The 21,151-nt window shown below is 45.2% G+C and overlaps 1 protein-coding gene across 9 annotated transcripts in view; it reads left to right on the forward strand.

Moving 5' to 3' along the window:
* Positions 1-21,151, forward strand: part of SRGAP2 (SLIT-ROBO Rho GTPase activating protein 2) — a 228,822-nt gene that overhangs the window by 74,999 nt on the left and 132,672 nt on the right. For all 9 annotated transcript variants that reach the window (XR_012375773.1, XM_025855095.2, XM_025855096.2 and 6 more), the window contains exon 3: positions 10,526-10,718. Coding sequence is in view for 8 of the 9 variants with exons in the window: in XM_025855095.2 (XP_025710880.1) it covers positions 10,526-10,718 (193 nt within the window). In the remaining variant the exon portion in view is untranslated. The remainder of the gene's footprint in view (positions 1-10,525; positions 10,719-21,151) is intronic.

Here is a 21,151-nt window from a genome sequence, read left to right on the forward strand (position 1 = left end):
TCCTGAAAGTTATAGGATTGAAGAGCCCATGAGACAGATTTGATTTATGTGTTTAACAGAAATATATATAGTACAGTGTACTTGGAACTGTTCTGATTAGTTTACGAATATTAACTCATTAAATCTCTAAGAGGGTATCATTATTGTGAAACCTTTACACATGGAGACTTTTGGGCACAGAGCAGTTCAGTAACTTGCCCAGGATCACACAGCTAGTAAGTGGTGGAGCTGGTGTTTTGAGCCCAGCCAGACTGGTTTCCAAGCAGATTTTGCTCTGCTGCCTCTGCAGTTGAAAGCGTCTCTAGGTGGGGGCATGGACTTTTTCCTGCTATCGCCTTCAAGAAGAAATGAAAAAAGTTGTTTTCCTACTCTGCCCTCTGCACATATACTTAAACACTCAGAGCTAAGACAGTGCAAATGAGGACTTTTATTTGTTAAATTGAAGAAATTCAGGGATCCCTTTTATTAACCAATCAACATTGCCAACCTAGAACTGTAGGATTCCGGGGTGAAAGACAACCAGATGAGTCCCTAGCTCAGCCTAATACAGAGATGCAGGGGAGTGGTTAAGAGCACTGATTTTATAATTAAACACGTCTGGTTCAAATCCTGTCGTGATCTGTAACTATCTGGGTGACCTCAGGCAATCAGTTAATCTCTGAACCTCAGTGGTCCTTCATCTGTAAAGTGGGAGGAGTCAACGTCGACTTTTAATGGGAGAGTCATCAGGCACCAGGTGCACAGTAAGCCCTTACAAGCTCCATTTTATAGAGAGTGAAACAGAGTGACAGAGACAAAGCATCTTATCCAGGGACACACCACTAGCTCGTGGCAGTGCGCTGTTAACCACTCTGCTTTCCTGCAAGCTTACCCCACTGGGATGTTTTGAGGATGAAATGAGATCATGTACCTTTACACTTGAATGGTGACTTGACTTTCTATGAGCTTGTTTGGCTCATAGTAAGTACTTGATAAATGGTTTCTGTGATCTCTATTGAATGTATAGGACGTGCCTGTCTGTAACTTTTGTGGAGGCAGTTTACCTTTCAAGAGAAAATAAGCTGTAGTCAACTACATCAGTTCTTATAACCAACCAGTCACTTCATGTATGTGTTGAGTTCTTGAAAAATAACTGGTTAGCTATTCTTAAGGATCTGCTAAGCAGAGACTTCCACTGGAATAAGTTTCATCAAGGCAGAGACTGTCTACGCAGCATCTAGAACAGTGCCTGGTACATGGTAGTGTCTTAGTCTGGGTTTCTTAGAAAATAGAGCCAAAGGCACAGGCTTCCACTTTATTTGGGAGAGCCATCCCAGGGAAGCAGGAATGGGGAGAAAAGGGAAGTGAGAAATGGCAGGGAAAGAGAGCAGATATAAGGGACTGCTTGTAAACTGGCGACAGCTTCATGAGAGGCTGATGGTTTGTCTCGTGGGACACCTTCAGAGAAACGAGGTGAAGCTGCTGCATCTCTGAGCAGTTCCCTGGGGAAAGGAGAGAGAGAAGATCCGGAAAGGAGAGAGAGAAGATTCCATTTGCCCACTCCCATCTATTGGTTGAGGGTTGACTTCATGGAGTTTCACCTCTCCTATGCTTCTTGGTCGCATGGCCGGTGGCTGAGGAAGTCCGTCCAAACCTCAGGCTTCAGTGGCAACAAGGAGACCCTGGGGTGGGACGTGAGAGGCATGCTGCACGGGTGCGGGGCCAGACGCTGTCGGGCTTGAAGGCCAAGGTACAGTCATGGTAGCTGGAGCAGCACGAGTGGTTCCAGCAGTCGTGTTCATCTTGGGTGATGTATGAACTGGGTGTGGCGTAGTGGGACCTTGATAACGAGTGACTCCTAACTGCCAAAGTGAACAAACTCTGCCCTGCTCTCTTATTTAAGTGCTTTGCAGTTACTGACTCTTGTAGATCTCTCTTTCACTCTCAGTCTATTTTCCCCATCTCCTCTTCCTTTGCTTTCCGCCGAAATGGGGGTCCCCAGGCCTAGGCTTACTCCTCGTTCATTCTGCATGCTTTCTGTGGGCGACTGTGTTCACTTTTCTAGTTAACTTCATACTTCTGTCTACCCGCTGATGGCTCCTAAATGTCTGTTTCCAGACTTGACCTCTCCTGGGAGCTCCAGACTGGAAAATAAAACTGCCTTTTCCAACAGGAGGTTGCACAGGTACTTCAAAGGCCAAGTGAATGTCTGGGTCCTTTGTAATCATCTTTGTTCCTCTTTCCAGCAACAAATAGGTACTTGGTCCATGCTTGTTGAACTACACCTGGAATAACGTGCCGATACAGCATGCCAAGCTGGATCCTGCACAGAATGAAATAAACCTTCCAGAGCCAGCGCTCTAGGAATTTAGGATCTGGATTTTCATATTCACCTGGTTTGTTTTCGGTTCGACCGACTGTGCTGGAGCCTTGAACGGCATACAGTTGACCGTTGTCCATTACTATAGTGGACATGTTTAAATTGACATTTGTTCTTTTGAGGTGTTGATTGGTAGGAGATTGCTTGGGTTTTGACTCTGCCTGTGCTGGTCTTTTGCTTTTTAAGACCCTTACCTTGCTTTATTCACAGTTTACGGAGCCTTTTTGAACTGTGTTTGTATCTGATATGCATCTTGCTTTTCTGCTCCCCTCCCTGCCCTCACCCCCTGCACCTGATACACTTCTGACTAAGAAGTGCTACTCAAGGCCTCCTGAGCCGGATCTGCCCAATTCTGCCTCCTCACCTTTGCTGTAGTAGCCACAGCCCTCCTTCCTCTGGTACCTTTATATCTCTGTAAATCCTCCCCAGCTCAAGGCCCCAAGACTAACCCAGGTCCACACCGGTTTATGCTGATCTCCTCCTCTCTGAGCATCTCAAACATTATTTTGGTGCTTAGCACGCACAAGCTTATACTGTTGGATACTTTTGCATTTAGTCCCCTCCCTTTTTTCCCCAATTGGATTGTAAACTCCTTGAGAGTAAGACAGTACGTTATATTTTCTTGTGTGGTCCAGTGATTCATTACTCAGACTTTTGCACAGAGACAGTGCAAGATAAATATTTGCTGGATTTGTGGGTTGATTACTGTGGTCCTTGGGAACCGACTTCCAGTTTGCCTCCAGCAACGAATCAGGGCCATCAGGTGACATTTCCCAGAGGAGCTGTTGGTCATCTCATTGCAAATCTTTAGTTTGTAATACACGTTAATTCTAGACTTTGGACTTGAGGAATTTTGTTTCTTAAACATCTCAGGCAAGGCCTAGGAGCTAAAATTACTCCTTTGGCATTTGATGTGGCAGCTTGTTCATTTGGGAACCTTTTGTCTTTGACTTTCTATTGAGTCACTTGAAAGACCCCAGGCGGCTTGCCAGAGCAATCGTGATGATTCAAGTTCATTGAGACATTCCCCTTTACACCCTCGTCCCCATAGGCTTTACGAGGTTGCTTTCTGTGTTCACTTGGGGGCTTGAAAGTTAATGGATGACTGAGTGTCCTTTGGAAACTCCTAGGACCATTTTTTCTCCTCTTCCTTCCCTGGTTTCTCTTGGTCTCCAGAACTGTATGCGTTGTTTTTAGGTAGTGTGAAGTTAATGCACGGGGAGGAGCGGTCCTTTCTTTCGTAACTTTGGGATAATCTACTGCTCAGGGCAGACAGTTACGAAGATGGCCAAACTTAAAAGTACGACAGAAAGAACCACAGTCAAAAGGAAAGCCAGGGAGACCAGAACTTCACTCCTGCCTTCCTCCTGCCAAGGTCACTGTCTTATCTTTAAACCCGAAGATCTCTCTGACGTGTCCTCTTTGCTCACCACTGCCTAGGGAGGGAGAGTTTAGAATCACTAGCTTCAGGACCACTGGCTCTAAAGTGTGTATTATTACTAAGGGTTAGAATTGGTATGGGCAGGGATTTTCCACTCATGGAATTCTCCTGCTCAAGGTGACTTCTGTACCATTCAGCCTGGATTGCTCATTAATGCTCACTCCATCTCTTAATTTAGAAGGCCTAGGAATCTATCCAGCAGACCTCCTCTGATCTTCCTTCAGCTCTGTTTTCATCATGACACACACTTTTACCAGCTCCGTTTCTGGCTGCCTGAAATCCGAAGTCCTCTGTTAGCTTTTGGAGCTGCTCTTCCCTATGCACCCTTATCTCTGACCAGGCCTCAAGGTGCCCTTTGTTCTAGCTCATCCGTCCTCCTCACTATCTCACAGAGAGGCCATGTTCGAACATTCCCATTTCTTGGCTTACATTTTATCTGCCTCTGGAGTATGGTCTCCTCACCCTTCCATTTACTGAAATTCTACCCATCCTGGGAATACTAGTTGAGTCTTCTATATCCTCCCTTCTTCTCTCCCTCTTTCTCTCCCCTCCTTTCTTCCCTCCACAGATTTGAAGGCCTGCCAGATATTGTTCTGGGTCCCAGGAGTGTGTCGGTGAACTGAAGAGACAAATTCTTCCTCTCAAGGAGTTTAGTTTTCATTAAGAAGCCTTGCTTTAGTCATGTTAGTCCTCACTACACTTTCAGAGTCCTCAGAACTTTTGCTAGTAGTATTTATTCTTAAATTCAAGTGTACAGTATGCAATACATACCATGTAATGTGCAATAACATAAAAATTTATGTAATACAGATACCTAGCACAAATATCTGTTAAATAAATATCTAGCATAATTTATGTAATATAATATCTAGCATATTTTATGTAGTATATTAATACATAATTTTCGAGAAATGTGTATTTTGATCCTGTATTCACAATTAGATTGTAAGTTCCTTGAGTGTAGGGATCTTCATGCTTCTGAGCACTTCAGAATCCTTCACTTTATTCATGAGGACTCCTTCGTTTCTAAGGAACCAAAAATCCATCGCAAACTGTTTTAAGCAAAAAAGTGAATGAGTTGGCTTATGAGACCAAAAGGGCCAGGGAGAGGGCTGGCATCTGGCCATGCCTTGATTCAAGGGCTCGAGTTTCCTTTTCCCATCTCTCAGCTCTGTTTTCTCCGGGTCAGCTCCATTCTCAGACAGGCTTTCCAGTCATGGTGGCATGATGGCGGCAGCAGTCTCAGATTCTCATTGTCTTCAGGTCTTGGCCTGCAGGTAATGTCCGCCATCTTTGGAGAGGGCAGAGGTGGAATCAGCTTTACCAAAAGCACATGGGCTAAGAGTCAGGGAGGATATAGATGCAGAGAAGGAGAAACGAGAAGTATCTATCACATCTACATACTCTGGAAGCTTAGTAGCTATTGTTGGTTTGTTGTTTGGATTGACTCATGTCTAGTTCTATGTTGTATTTAATGGGGTAAAGTAACGATGAAAAAGGCCATCGGTCAGTCTTAAGGAAGAATATTTGCTGTTTTCTACTTTACCAAAAGTAGCTTGACGATGACCTTTTCTTGGAACAGTGACTTCTCAGACGTAAGTGATAGTATCAGTCATTGAAAGAAGGGGTATAGCAGATGGATTGAAGCGGATACGTGTCTCCTTTTCCTCTCCTCTCGTATCACTATGTGCATACCTCGTTTATTTCTACTATTATTTCACCCTGTTTGGTATAGGTTTTTTTCACTGGTTTCTTCCCTACTGCTGAGCTAATTTTGAGGGAGGACTGCTGTCTTTCTATTCTCGGAGCACCTGCCAGGTGCACAAATAAGTTTTTCTGATAAGAGTAAGTAAGAAAGGACATTGGCTTGGGAACCCAGTGACCTGGGTTTCAGTCCTACATCCGCAGCCAGATAGCTATGTGATCTCTGGCAATTCCTTTCCCTTCTCTGGGCTTTGGTTCTGTCATCTGTCCAACAAGGATTTTTAAGGGCCCTCCCATTACTGAATTTGTAGAAAAGCAAACCAGTAGGGTGAAGAGCAGGACTTGGCAGGGCATCCCAGCATTCTGTTTCCCGGGGAGCAGTTTTGATAGGGGCTGATTACCCTTGAGATAAGAGGTCTTGGTAAGAGATACGGAGTACCGAGCCTGATGAAAGCTTCAATTGTCTTCTTATATAACACTTGCTGGAAAGGTACTAGGAATTAATATTCCTGAGGTGGCTGAGGTGACATCATGTGTTTGTGGAAGGACTAAAAGCAGGTGAAGCAATTTTTGTGGAAAAAGACTGGCAGTCAGTCCCAGTTCCAATGGGGAACATGGGCTGATCTCATGCCCTGTGTTCTGAACAGAACCTGTGGGAGTCACAGCTCCTATCCCTTAGGTGCCAGATCATCAAAGAGAAGGGAAGGGTGTGCCTGTGTTACTCTCCTGTAAGATTACATTTTTCTGAGGCCTGCCTTCCCACCCTCATTTTCTCCTCAGAAATGTGGGACTCATAGGTGGGGGGCCTTAATGAGAAAATTCCTGAAGAAGGAATTTTGAAAGAAGGGAAAAAAGGGACTAATATCTCTGGTTTGAAAGCAACAGACTGAACAAAATCCTCCTATACTCTGCTGACTTGTGCATTCCCTGGGTGTTCTCTGAAGTGAGGACAGTTTTCAGAAGACTGTGTTGCCTGTGTCGGCAGATGTTATATAATTTAGAGTCTACGTGATTGTAAGTGTGGCAGGGCCCCGTTTTTGTTAAATGATCAGTATCCTATTAGGGCTAGTTTTTCTTCTAATCTCATCCTTCTTGTGACCCTTCACCCTCTTTCCAAAATGGAAATGAGCCTTCTTCTAACTGCCAGGACAGGTGTGGTTAGGATCTCAGCTGTGGCCAAGCCTGGACAAGGCGTCAGCACTTCCCAAGGGAAGCTTTGATGGATATGTCTGCCGATCCTATATTTGAACTCATGCATACAAGCGTTCCTGGCTCGTTTTGATCTGACACCCTTCGGAAATGATGGAACGATGATCTGCCAGTGGAGTTCAATGTCATGGCCAAGCTTGCCATCCAGAGGGGCAGCTTCTGGTACATGCTTTAAGAATATTGAATGCAGAACTGAGATTCAGCCCATGCCAATGGAGAAATGGAAACCAAGAATTCCTTCCTCTTTTTGGTGCCAGTTTGTTGGGCCATTTTCCCCTTAGCTGGCCGGATGGTGCTCAAAAGAACATGATTTTTGGTGGCGTTAAATTTTTTAAATGAGATGTAATTCACATACCACAAAATTCACCCTTTTAAAAGTACACAAATTCCGTGGGGTTGTTTTTCAGTATGTGCACAAGGTTGTGCAACAGTCACCACTATCTAATTCCACAGCAGTGGGATTAAATTTTGACTTGAATCTCTGAATGAAGTATCAACCAAAGGTCAATTCTGATTTTCAGAAAACTAGTTCTAAAACTTTGGTTCTTTTTGCAAAGGAAGCTACAGAAATGTCATTAAAAAAAAAAAAAAGTAATAGAAAAAAGAGCCAGAGGATGTTGAATTTTTCTTAGGCTTGTTATTTGGTTTCTTTTGTCTGCCACTGATGATTTTTTAGTCGTTGGTCTTTGGGTTGGGACTTATTCCCGTGGCTATGTTATAATAAAGAGTATTCAAAGCAAGAGCAATAAGACTGCCTTTGCTTTCTTTTCCTGTCTCTTTTTTGTCAAGCCAGGCTTATTAGGGCAGAGCCTGGACCTGTTTTGTTCATCCCCACCATCACCTAGCTCAGGCTCTGCCATACAGTAGGAGCTCAGTAAAGATTTGGTGAATTAATGGGCTGTGGTAGGTGCCCAGGGGAGGTCATTTTGGCATATATCACTCAAAGCTCATGGTGACCTTTGTACTTTGGCTTTGTGGATGGCCATGGCATTCATTTGCACCCCTGAGGTACAGCCGCTTCTAGAAAATGAGAGCTTGACTTCTTCCTGTGTAGTTCTAGGGACCGAACCTATAAGGACTCCATCATCTCCAGTTCCCAGGGATGCTCATCCAGCTGCAAACTGGATCTCTAAAGCCTTCTTAAGTTGATAGGGTGAAGCACAGCGTGGGTGGGGTGAGTGTGTGTCTTTGGGTGTACACCCGTGTGCATGTGCATACTCGCCTAAGCACACGATGGAATTGTGAGGAATTCCTTCATGTTTTTATAAATTGCCCCTTTCTTCTTTCTGCCCCTATGGTTTATTGGTAGGCCAGGGTGCAGAAGGGCCTCCAGCCTGGGCACATGGCCCACGAGAGCTGGAGTTCAGTGGCCTATTGTTTCCTGCCCCTTATGTGCATGGACAGAGGACTGGGGCTGGCACAGCTGCCTTCTTGGGGACCATTGTTTGTCTTTGCAGCAGCAACAGCAAAAGTCTGAAGCAGCACATTTTGTGCTGGACAGAACAGCCATTCTGTCTTGGAGCTGCAAGCCTAGAGATGGGGGTGGTTGGAGTCTCCCTTACATGTCTGCGTGGATGCCCTGAGGATAGGAGCCAGGGAGGCTTCTCCTTCTAGGCAGGTTGCCAGGGAGGGGAGATGCTCATTGGAGGGGATGACAAATCAACCACAGTAGCAGGTGGTATCTATTAGCAGAGACTCTTCTTTTCCTAGATCAGGTAGGGGTATCATTGCTTTTTCACTTTCTCTGCCCTCTGGGCATACTGGCAGACCTCAGGGTGTGCTCCTGGGACAAGAAAAAACACTTCCTCCAAAGCTGCCCTGTAGAGTAGAGTAGATTGAGGAAGCAGGGAGGGGACCCAGCCCAGTTGTGAGCTAGTTGAAACATGGGCTAGTTATCGAGTCAGCAGGCTAGTCCAAACTTGATTCTGAATCACTTCTCAGCTAGAAGGTGGAGAAGGGGATGTTCCATGGGTGGGAGCCATAGAAACTGTAATTTACCCAGAAATACTTTCAGAGACTCCAGACTTGTGTTCTGTTTCTCTTGTTTCCCTGGCCGACAGTCAGCCTCTTTGGCAAGTTAGACAAACCTTCATCTAGCTTCAGCCTCACTTGCACCTAGTTCTATGACCCTTTGGTAAATGACTTAACAGGTCTTATTTCATTTTTCTTACCTGTGCCATGAGGATAATTGGGGATAGCTGATGGGCTAATTGTGGAGATGAGATGAGATGATGCATATAAAGCCCCATGAAGGGTGTTCAGTAACCCTTTCCCTCAGGTTCCTCAGGGGGTGCCTGAGAGTGGGGTGCACTTTGTATCACCCACTTGAGGCACCTGGGAAAGTCAGGGTGCGGGTCTGTGTTGGCTTTAAGTTCCTGACTAAGTGGAAGGGGTAAATGGGGGTAAATGTGGGTACATATATGCTTGGGGGCTTCTTAGATTAGTTCACATATTTCAGAGGCCACCTAGGAAGTGCTAATTCCTTGGCCAGGGTAACCCTGGAGTGGCCTATGTCTGATCATGGGAGTTTGCCTAGACCCCTCTTTTTTTGGTGGAGGGTGGGCATAATGTATTCTACCGTGTTCCCTTCTGCTCTCCTGGTTAGTGAGATTATTGAGGCAAAGTCTTATGTGAGTTATAGGTGATTCCGAGTGGGCGGACAGCCCCATTACCCACCCACATCCTCTTGCAAATCTGGAACTGACTGGAGAGCCTTTTTGCCCTAAGATGCCCTGATTCTTCCTTAATGGGCAAGTTGTAAGTAATATCAATGAGCATTGTGAATGCGCTCTCCACCCACAGTCCGCCCACCCAGTGGCTACTACTGCCCACTTTTACTTCTATCTACCAATAGGTGGAAGGGGGTCAGATGCCTCTAGGAACAGTCTTGACAAGGGCTGTTGCCTTTAAGAGGCCCAGAAATCTCTGGCAAGAACTAGATGCCTGACATTGCCCTCAGCACATCTTCCCCCAACACCCTTGTAATCAGACTCCCAAAAAACACAGAACAAGGGAACTTTGATGAGTGATGAGGTAGGCGGCTTTTCTGCTCAGCCTTCTGTCTGCTTGAAACAATCCTCCGGGGCCCAGTTTCAGTTCAGGTGAGGTTACTGTAGGCCTGCCTGGCATTGATGGTTGGCAAGGGGGAGGCATGGGGACGAAGAGGGTGAGAACTGTACTTACAGATCCCTCGAGATCACCCATAAAGGACCAGATACTTGTGCTACATTCTGCTATGGGTGAAAACAGAGGCAAAAATGAAGATAAGGGTAGATTATGGATGCCTAGCTACTTCAAGGCAAAGCTAAATGCACCATTTGCCCATCGTCATTGCTTCATAAGAGTGGTTGGCAGAACTTTCAACATCATAGCTCTGATCCTGGATTTGCCCCTGACTTATCGACAGCTCAGATGAAAAGTCTAGATTTCCCTACCACCCCCTGCCCCCATGCATTACATAGCATAGACAGAGAGCATCATTATGACTCTACGATTTGGGAATGAATTTGGAGCACACATAAGCAAAGGCATAATAACATAGGTGCTCTTTCCCCCAGGTTTGGAAATGATTCAGCAGATTCTTGGTTCCAGTTTCTTAGTAGGCCCAAAAGAGTTGGTGGAATTTCTGGAGATGCCTCATATCATATGGCCATTTTAAGCTTGAACCTTTTTTTTTTTTTTTTTTTAATTAAAGGCTTTAAGTTCCTGACTAAGTGGAAGGGGTAAATGTGGGTACGTATGTTTTTGTTTTGTTCTGTTTTGTTTTTAGGGACCCCCCCCCATCTGATGGTCTGACTTTGTTTCTTTTGCAGAAATCCGTGCCCAGCTCACAGAGCAGATGAAATGCTTGGACCAGCAGTGTGAGCTCCGGGTGCAGCTGCTGCAGGACCTGCAGGACTTCTTCCGGAAGAAGGCGGAGATCGAGATGGACTACTCCCGCAACCTGGAGAAGCTGGCCGAGCGCTTCCTGGCCAAGACGCGCAGCACCAAGGACCAGCAGTTCAAGTAGGGACCCTGTGGCTGTTTCTCGCAGGGACCTTGGGAATGGGGCCGGGGAGGGGGGTGAGGCGGGGTGTGCCACCTAGATCCATGCGCATTCATGAAAAGTGCCCCAGGGACTTCAAATTGGCTGAGGGTTGAGAGCCCTCAAGGACTTCTCCTTTTCCAGATGGGTCCTGTATGCAGGTCAGGATCCTGGAAGGGTCCGAAGGGATGGTGGACCGTGCTAATAATAACAACACACACTTTCAGAGCACTTCCTGTGTGCTAAATAAACATGGTTCTAAGGGTTTTACATATATGAGAACTCCAGAGACTGTGTTCTTAACCAATTGACCAAACTGTCTTTAACTGGAAGAAATGAATGATGCTGTCACCATACATCCGACTCACTGCTCACACGGTCTGTTCCTTGTGTAGCATTTTATGCAAGTGGCCCTTTCACTCTGTCCTCACTGCCATTGCCCTAGTTTAGATCATCATCCTTGTCTGAATGATCACATTACTCACTGTATCATCCACAGCAGAGGTTCTCAACTCTGGCTTCACATTAGAATTCTCTGGAGAACTTTTTAAAAATGCTGAAATCTGGGCCCCATTCCAGAGCAATTAAGTCAGAATCTCTGGGAGTGGGGCCTGGGTAACAGTACCGTGTAAAAGCTTTCCAGATGATTCTAACGAACAACCAGTGTTGGGGTCCAGAAATGGCTTCTCCCCGTTCCAGTCTGCCCAATCCACTCTTACCAGATTTAGCCTTCCTGGAACACATTGGAGATCAGGTGAGTTCTCTGTGCAGTGGCTTCCCACTGTCTATGTTCTTGATGCTCAAAGTGTGGTCTCCCAATATTGGCACCACCCAGGATGTTGAAAATGCAGAATCTCCGGTCTCATCCCCAGATCCACCCTGACAAGAGACTCAGGTGATTGGTATGCACTTTAAAGTTTGAGAAGTTCTGCTCTATCCACAAAGATATACATGCCTTGGCTTGTTCTTCAAGCCCCTGTACATCTGGCCCTGACTAGTTTTCTAACTTTATTTCCTGTTTTTTGGTGTTTTTTTTTCCCCCCTCTACTGTACCTTAGCCAAATAGATTAACTCCAATGGGCCTTTGCCCATCCTGTTATTTGAACTTAGGTTCCCGTTCTTCACGTCTCTGCATGTCAAAGACATACCTATGTTTTGAGACCCATCTCAGATGCGTCATGTTCCAGGAAAATTTCTTGATTCTCCCAGAGGAAAGAATGTTCTCCCTTTTCTGAATTCTTACAGTATTTTATTTGTTCTTTTATTAGGGCATTCAATACTGTCTGCCTTTCATTTTCTTCCCTTAGTGGACAGTGTAAGCTTTTCTGATTCATTTTTCAGCCTCCCACAGTGCCTAGTATAATATGTGGCATATAATAGATGCTCACTAAACATTATTGGATGAGTAAATGAATGAATGAATTAGGAACTAATGCCAAGTATATCTTGTTTTCCCCCATTTTCTATTTTTGTTTATCACTCTAATAATTTGGGACACAAATTATCCTTTACAAACCAACTTTGAGCAGTGAATATGGAGGCTAAGTTTGAGGAGAACAGATGACACTCTCAGTATAAGCCAGAATGAGAATTTCCTCCAGATGTTTTGTCCTCAGAGCTCCTTATCTTTCCATCTTTCCCAAGTCCTGTTCTCTTTATAATAAGCAATCCTGAGAGAATAAAATGTTATTTTAGTGTATGATAAATGAAGATTTGGGAGAGAAATCATTTGCTTTAGAAAAATGACTCAAAGTTGGATTTATTCTGTTGGTAAGCTGCTCCTAAGTTTAAAATAGCATTTGATTTTTAGTACTATCATATTTTCAGCTTAAAGACGTATTTACTATAAATTAAAGTACAGATGTGCTCATCTCTAAGTCAGCTGAATTGCTCTGATGAAGATCACATACAAGGAATAGGGTGTTTTGGAAGAATTGATTTCCCTTCTCAAAAAGCTGGTACCTGGCTTCATCTCCCAAACAACCAGTGAGTATTTATTAAGAGCCATCTGTGTACTCTGTATTGTACAGGCACTGGAAGATACAAGAGAAGTTAATCGTGTGTCTCTACAGGGGGCCATATCTGGCTGGGGAGAAAAGATTTTTAATACCAGAAGCAACTAGAGAGCAAAGCAATAATAATCTCATTAAGAAATCATTGGTTTTGTGTAGAATATAGATGTGATGGGAGATCAGAGATAAATCATCAGAGATAGATAAAGGATCTGGAACAGTCAGAGTTTTTATGAAGCAAGTGGGACTTTAAAGGTAGGCGAGGCTTTAGAGGTAGGTTTGTGTAGCAGAGGATGGCGCGTGCCTGCAAGAGGAAGCAGGAGTGTTGGCTGCTGAGGGGGTACAGGGACGAGGGAGGGATCCAGCTTCATTAAAAGGACATTTCTTTTCCATTCCTTCAACAAATGTCCAGTGCACATTCCTTGAACTCCTTCAGGCCAGACATGGTGCCTTGGGATATAGCCATGATCAAGCGCTGCCTTTAGCGCAGGGCACTTACACAGGATGAGGAAACGGACGTTAAACAAATCACACAATTAGATGAGTTGAGCTAAGTGTTGCGGAACAGAAGTACAAGGAGCTCTAAGGGCTTCTAAGAGGGGGACTTCTCCACTCCTTTTGCTGTCACTTGATAGCTAGTTTGCTTTAATAGCTTCCTGTCTGATCTTATCCTGAGTGACAGTCGGCTTACCCACCAAACCCCTTTTAAGTACCTAGTGGGTGCTGTGCTCTGTGCTGATTCCTCTGGAGGCTAAGGTACACTCTGGAATCCTGGCTAACAGGGAAGAGAGACGTGGGAACAATGTAACATGAAACGGGCTTCAGTGGAGGTCTGAGCAAAATATCATGAGAATACAGATCGTTTCAAAAGCAGTGGAAAATAAGGTTAGATAAGGGGAGTAGACCCAAATAATGGCTCTTGGGCAGTCAGGCAGAGGAGTACAGGTTTGATGTGATAGCATGGTAGTGAGCCCTCTGGGTTCTTGTGTGGGGAGACCAGAAGGTACGGTTTCTGTTCATATAGGAGAAGAGGAAACATTGGGGGGGGTGCTATTCGCAGCCTTGCCATATTGTCTATGAAAGACCATGTCCACCCATCCACACAAAGTGCTACAATGCATAGAGAATAGACATCTCTTCAGGTTGCAGACTGGGTGGGGCTTCACAAAGGTGAAGTTCAGTGGTTGGGAAATGGGACAATACAAGTGCAAGTGCTAGGTACTGGTCCTATGAGCTGAATTCAACTGAGACAACGCAGAAGTTATAGAAGGAAGATAGAAAGATGGAGGAAGGAAGCATATTAGGTAGAAGGAACAGTTGAAAAAAAACAAGGCTGGTGGGTAACTCATCTGTTTTGCTGCAGAACAGGAATAATAAATGCAATCGTGAAATAAGCCCGGAAAAGTTGGTAGGGGCCTGATCATAGTGGTCCGGGAGTGCCAGGCGACAGGGTTTATTCTGTAAGTGTGGGGAGCCATTGATAGTTTTTGAGCAAGGAACCTAATTATGGCCGTGCTTTGGGAAGGTAACTATGGCAACACTGCAGAAGATCAATTGGAGGAGAGAGACGGGGAAGCCAGAGGCCTGTTAAGAAGGTATGGCAGTGAGCCTAAGGTTAACATGGGCCTGACCCGAAGTCGTGCCCTCAGAAATAGAAACGTGAGGGCAAGAAGCACTCCGAGTGAGAGAAAGCTGGGACAGAAGAAGGGCTGTGGGTTTCCTGGGTCTCTGGAGTGGCAGTTGTACTGTATTTTCATTTCGCCGGTGGAGTGTAGCCTTGATTTTGCTGACTCTCGGGCTGATCCCTAGAATAGTTCATTCTCTGCCCAGAGCGTCTCAGCGGGCACTCGTCACCTCCCCCAGAGCTGTAGCAGCTGTTGGCCCAGCAATGCCATGGATTTGTCTCCCTGCACTGCCAGGAGAGCAGCTGCCGAGGCAGCCCTGGACAGACGCGCCAAGGGCCGTGGAAACTCTTCAAGTCGGGCTGGGGTAGGGTGGCCAGGGCCGAAGTCTGTCTACATGGACTCACCCCGCCCTTTTCCGGGCCAGTTTCTCAGCCTGGCTCGATTTCAGCCTCTCACACTCGGGTCAGTTGGGTATTCCGTTACAGTTTTAAGTGCCTGCGTTTAGGGACAAACATTGCTGAGCTGCTTTTTTCTTCTTCCTTTGGACAACTTCTTACCTGGAAGCCATTAGCCTGTCACTTTTGGGCTTTGCTTCCTTTTTTGCTTTGCTCCTGCTCACCTTTTGTCCTCTCCCGCACTGTGCTCTGTGCAAACACCCTCATTAAAGCCCTCACAGCTCTGACTCCTAGCAGAGTCTGACCCTGCGGTCCCATCACACTCCTTCTCTTCCCCTTCCCCCACAGAAAGAGCGAGAGATGCTGCAGGTAGAACTACATAGCGTTGATTTGATTCTACCGTATTCTGCTTTGTTTAAGATAGGGAACATGGCTTCCGCCATCCCTTTGAATTGTGGGTGAACCCTGCTCATGTCTGAAATTCTATCCGCCTGGTTTGATTAAGAGCAGAGATAAAATACTATGTGAGGGTAGGAAGTCTTCCTAGGGAAGGTGTTCTTGCATTTTCTTTGGCTCCTTGAAGAGTATAAATGTATTCCTATTTGTTGCTGAGCTTTTGATTGTCTCTTTTAAGTGGAATCTGTGTTAATATTGCCCAGCAGGACTCTAATTGATAATGCGTTGGCTGTGTTTTTTTTTTTCTTACATAGACTTGCTGTAAATTACCTTTCAGTCATAGCTCACTTGGTTTTGATCTCCTACTTTTAAAAATAGCTCAGTTCTTTCTTTTATTTTTTTTTTTTCCTGTCGAATCTTTAGAGGAATACTCCTACATTGCTGCTATCCTGCTGTGTTCTTTCCAGAGACCTTATGCTCCTTTAAAACCCACAGCCAACATCTTTTCTTTCTTCCAGCTTTTCCTTTTCCTCAACAACAAATATTCGTTGAATATTTTTAAGGTATTGTTCTAGACTCTTTGAGGAGGGAGATCCAAAGAAGTAGAAGTAGTTAGTGGTTCTTTCCCAGATGAATTTATAGTCCGGTCAGGGATAAGTTGTCCCCGAATACAATAACACATCTTCAGTATAAGGCAACATGTGGTAAGGACCAAGTATGTGCTACAGAAGGGATGCGGCACAGTTGGTATGGTCAGGAAACTTCCAGAAAGGAAATGGCATTTGAACCAGACATTGAAGAAAATGGACAGGATTTTGATGGAGAGGGAAAGAGGGAGGGAGAGGATGTTGTAGGCAGGGAGGGGCACAGCGGGAGGAAAGTACAAAGTGCTTTTCGGGGTGCAGCAAGTAGACTGGTTAACAATTGTGTACAGAGGAATTGGACGATGGTAGATAGGACCACATAGTAGAGGGCCTTGACCTTCGATGAAGATTTGGCGCTATGCAATAGACACTGGAAACCACTGAAGGTTTGAACAGCTAGTGTCCAAGCTGAGGTATGAGCTCTTCTTACAGAAGCTTAACCTTAACCTTCATGGTGGTGAATTGCTAAAGGACTGGAAACTTGAGACAGTGAAACCGGGAATAAGGATCTAAATTAGGGTGGGATGGTAGGAATGAAAAGAACAGAAATTGATCCTTTGGACCATTTAGCAAGTATGTATCGTGCTCCTCCCGTGTGACAGACACACGCCAGGCAAGACGGATACTGCCCCCCTACACCCCCCTACACTCCGGGAGCCTATGGTCTAGAGACAGATGGAAAACACCTGGTGCAGGAAGAAGCTACAGGAATTGCTGACACATGGGATTCAGGTTTCAAGTGAGCTTGGAGGCACAAAAGAAAGAGGGTTGTGAAGTTTCTTTTGGACTTGGGTGACTGGTAGATTAATGGTGCCTTTAATAGAAATACCAAAGTTAGGAAGAGTTGTTTTTGAAGGGCTACAATGTGAGAAATTTGGTTTTCGGATGTTCAGTTTAAGATAGTGGAGGGATATTGAAGCCGAAACTTGCGGGAATTGACAGAAAATGAATGGCTGCGTTCAGGGCTAAAGGTCTGGGCTGTGTTCAAGGCTGAAGTCTGGGTTGTGTGGGTGGATGTTTGGGCATGTTCTTAGAGGTGATGCTCGAGGCTGTGGTAGTGTCTGATGTCCAACATTAAGGGTTTAGGAGGAAAAGGGGGGAAACATCCTTTGTATTGTCTGTGGTACTCAGATTGCAGAGAATGAAAAATGACTTAAAAGATGTATTTATTTGTGCATTCATTCAGTACACATTTTGAGGACAAGGCATTGAGCTAGGTTGGGGATAGGAGCAAAACAATATCCTATTCTCACTAACGTGAAATTAGCAGGACATTAAAGAGATACACTTGGAAAGTAAGCCCACTTATTTGGCTGATGATGAGTTGTGCAACCATGGGAAGGGAGGTGAGGGAGCAGGACCCAGGTATCGCAGGAATCTGGTAGACATTCAGCCTGCAATATGCCTTTCAGTGGGAGGTTAGGTACACAATTAATTAGAGAGAAATTCTTGTAGAGTCCATGTTCTTGGCCTTGGGCCCAGTATTTGTGCACAGCCTCTGCAGTTACGTCACCTACCGTCGACGGATTTTTCCTCTGGAGTTAACTTCAGAGTTGTTCATCAGCCTCACAGGATAGCATTGGGTTGAAAAGCAGAGTCACTTGGCCATGGAGATTGTTATAGCTGTGATTGCAAATCAGAAAAGGGTGGCGGACCAGAAAGTTACTCCTCGAGTACTGGCTGACTTTGAGGAGGGAGGGAGGAGGAAGCATGAAGCTGCCAGAAGAGACAACCCCTCACTTCCTGGGACCCGGACATATTTGGGAGCTGTTTGTTCCCTCGAGGAAGATTTTGCCCAGATGTAGCATCTGGTATTGAGCAAGGGTTGGCTTCCCTTTGCCATGGCTCAAGCTGCCTTTATTTAGAAACTAATACAAGGTCTCCTGGTGAATGTCTTGCTGGCCTAGTCCATACAGAATTTAGGTGGTGGTTGGATCCTTTTTGGAAGACTTGGGAAGTCTCCTCACACATGGACAAAGCAGGATAGAAGAGACACAAGAAGGCAATTTGGGGGGGCAGGGTGGAGGTCAGCAAGACAGGGTGTTGGACAGTCTTTGGAACAAAGAAAGAATTCATTTGAAAGCTCTTTGGGAGGCGTTATGACTTAGTAGTAAAAGCTAAGAGCTTTATTATTTTTTATTTATTTATTTTTAAAGTTGAGAGCTTTAATCCAGACACATTTGGGTCTGAATCCTGTCCCTTCCACTTATAGCCCTGTGACCTTGAGCAAGTCACTTAACCCCTTTTAGCTTCAGTTCACTCATCTATGAAATGTAGAGAGTAATCTTCACCTTGAAGAGTTGTTTAAGGATTAGATATAATATATGTGAAGCATTAGCCTAGTGCCTATAACTTACTAGATGCTCAAAAAAAATGGTAACTCGTGTAATTATCATGACCACAGAAGGAGGATAACATGGCGGTCAGGATCCCCGGTTCTGGAACCACATTTCCTGGGTTTGCAATCCTGGATTTCCCACTTACCAGCTGGATGATTGTAGATGAAGGTTCTTGGTTGCTTCGGTTTCCTTGTCTGTAAATTCAGGGTAATAACAGTGCCTGCCTCATGGAGTTGTTCTGAGTAAGAGAATTAATGTGGAGCCCTTAGGACAGCACTTAGCACATGTAAATAGCAATGGCTGCTCTTGTCCTCAGGAGATGGGACTGAACATAGTTATCCCAGGTAAAACCTTGGTGGATGAGATTCACTGTGTAGTCCCTGTGCAAAGTGAAGCATTCTTAAGCCTGGCCCCAGGTAGTATCCTGTCCGTCTCCCTTTTCCTCAGAGACCCCTGTGTGTGGGTCCTTGAGAATGACAGAACTCATCATCTTCCCTCCTGATTTTTATGATATGGCTGCATTGGGCAGGAACTATGCAGTTAGGTGACTCTACATAATTGTACGTCCAGTTCCTATAAAAACTCAGCAATTGCACGTTTTGTGTTATCAGCTGTCATGTTCACAAGGTGTCATGAGCTACGGTGAACCAGGTAGTTAACCCTGGCATGTTCCTTTTAGATCCAGGCTCATAATCATCAAGAGGAGGAAATTTATCTCCCCTCTGATGTCTAATTGGCAAATCGTTGGGTTTCCATAAAGGTATGTGCTGAGGTCCCGATTGCAAGCCAGGTGGATGAAAGCGTGCCAGTCCTGGTCAGCTCGTGCAGTGGCTGCCCTCCGTACCAGCCGACCAGTGCAGTACGAGCCTCAGTCGTGAGCATAACAGATTGTGGTTTACTGGGTTGTCTCATGAGGCCAAACAGAAGCTCCTACACTTCTGCATACATGGCTTTGTATCATCCTTTCAGGGCAGGGAATGATAGAGGGCAGTTGGGAGCAAAACATGCTTTAATGAGCAGTTGGGAGGATGCTGGAGACTCCCGAGGGCTTCCTGTGTCTCCCAGGCTCTGCCATTGGAATGCTAGTGGGACACACCTCAGGCTTTCAGCTTGCTGGAGCCAGACACTGCTGATCATGTCCCTTAACGACAGTGCTGGGGTGCAGGGAACTTTCAGTATTTGTTTTCTTGGCTCTCGTAAGTCCCATAATAATTCCGTGGTAGACATAGGAAGGAATGTGTGTCTGGTTCGAAGGATCTTTAATTTTCAGGAATTCACAGCCAATTAAATGAATTGACTTTGATCCCGGTCCCCTTTTAAAGGCAAAAGGCATGTCATCTTTATTGGGAACTGATTGCGTTTAAGTGGGAGGGTTTACAAGATAAGAAGAAAAGACAGACTCTGCCGTAAGGACTTTTCATAATTGAAATGGGGAACATCAGACAGGCTGACAGAGAATAATAAGAACACATATGCGCATGGGCACATGAATCTAAAAATAGGACCCCATCTATGGCAGGTTCTAATAGTTCCCGGAAAGGGAGGGAAGGTGGATTACTCGGGAAGGACTCGTGCTTGGCTTAGGCAGGGAAAGGTAAAAGATAGCAGTTATGTTCTCAATTAGATTTGGTCCCAAGTTAATTGAAGTAAAGACTTTAATATCTAATTCCTTCACTGTGCTGAAGTATCATGCTGGGAAGAGACACAGAGTCATATGGGAAGAGCTCAGTGTTAATGAAGGATTTAGGGAGAATGAGAAAAAAGGAGGGTTTGGATTTTTCAGAGTTGAAAAAGGATCATCCTTTCTGCTACCTCCTGTCCTTTTACATCGCCACCAATCACTGGATCATTGCCCCCTCGGGTTTTCGACTCAGGGAAGATCAATGAGCACAGCTCTGCTTCTTAACATATTTTGGGTACAGCTGGTTAAAGAACCAGGATTAGAAAATGAATCAAACAAAGTAGGATTATCTTCAATGGTAGGATGCTGAGCTGTTTTCTACTTAAGCGGTCAAGACAGGGCATCCTTGCATGAAGTTCAGACATCCCTCCCTAGCAGCCTCTGTGTTGAAGGGGAGGTTGTGGAACAAGTCTGGCAGCTCACAGCCTGCACCCTTGTAAACAACAGATGTTCAGAACTACTGTGTTCTGGGGGTAGGGGTGGGGGTTTCTGTTGGTGCTTGAAATTCTTTGAATTTATAGGCAGCATCTCGAGGATTTAGCAAAAGGAGGAAGTCGGATGGATTTGATTCTATGGCATACAGGTGGAAATGATGCCCGAGACAGTTCCTTTGCAAGACAGAGCCCACGCTCCTTAGTGGACTCTGACAGAGAACCAGGGAAGCCAGGCCGGCAGGCCTAGTAAAGAAGGATTCAGCTTCCTAGGTGTATTGACTTTCTGCCCTCCTCCTGGCCCCTCTTCTTATACATGGGCTCGATTGGTCCGCCACCTCCTTGCTTCTGTTTTGTCTGGTCGTGGGTGGAAACGTGTGCCCTTCCCAGCCACAGAGTCCCACGTACAGAAGCACACCGACATTCAGGTGGGCGTGCCACAGAGACTTTTCCATTAGCACCTCCTGAAGCTGTTCGGGTTCTTATAACGTATGGATTACATGGTATTGTTAGGGGCTTTGTCTTGGCCGCTAACCTTATTCATGTACATTTTCAGTGTTGGGTTTGCCAGGTCCCTGTTACGTTATTCACTGGAAGTAAATGAAGATAACGTTCCTTGTAGAGAGTTCAGTTAGGCCTCTTTTCTCCCCACCGCACTCCCAGCCCTGAAACACACATACTGAGTTTCTGGCTAGATGATAAGTGCTGAGAACACCTACTTTACAGCCTAGTTCAGGGAAACCACATGGAAAAAAGATACATAATACATCATTTCTTTCTCTTTCTTTCTTTCTTTCTTTCTTTCTTTCTTTCTTTCTTTCTTTCTTTCTTTCTTTCTTTCTTTCTTTTTTCCTTTCCTTTCCTTTCCTTTCCTTTCCTTTCCTTTCCTTT

This window comes from Callorhinus ursinus, unplaced genomic scaffold, assembly GCF_003265705.2.
Source record: "Callorhinus ursinus isolate GAN/ISIS: 27379988/994484 unplaced genomic scaffold, GSC_fseal_2.0 scaffold57, whole genome shotgun sequence".
In the NCBI taxonomy this organism is placed as follows: domain Eukaryota; kingdom Metazoa; phylum Chordata; class Mammalia; order Carnivora; family Otariidae; genus Callorhinus; species Callorhinus ursinus.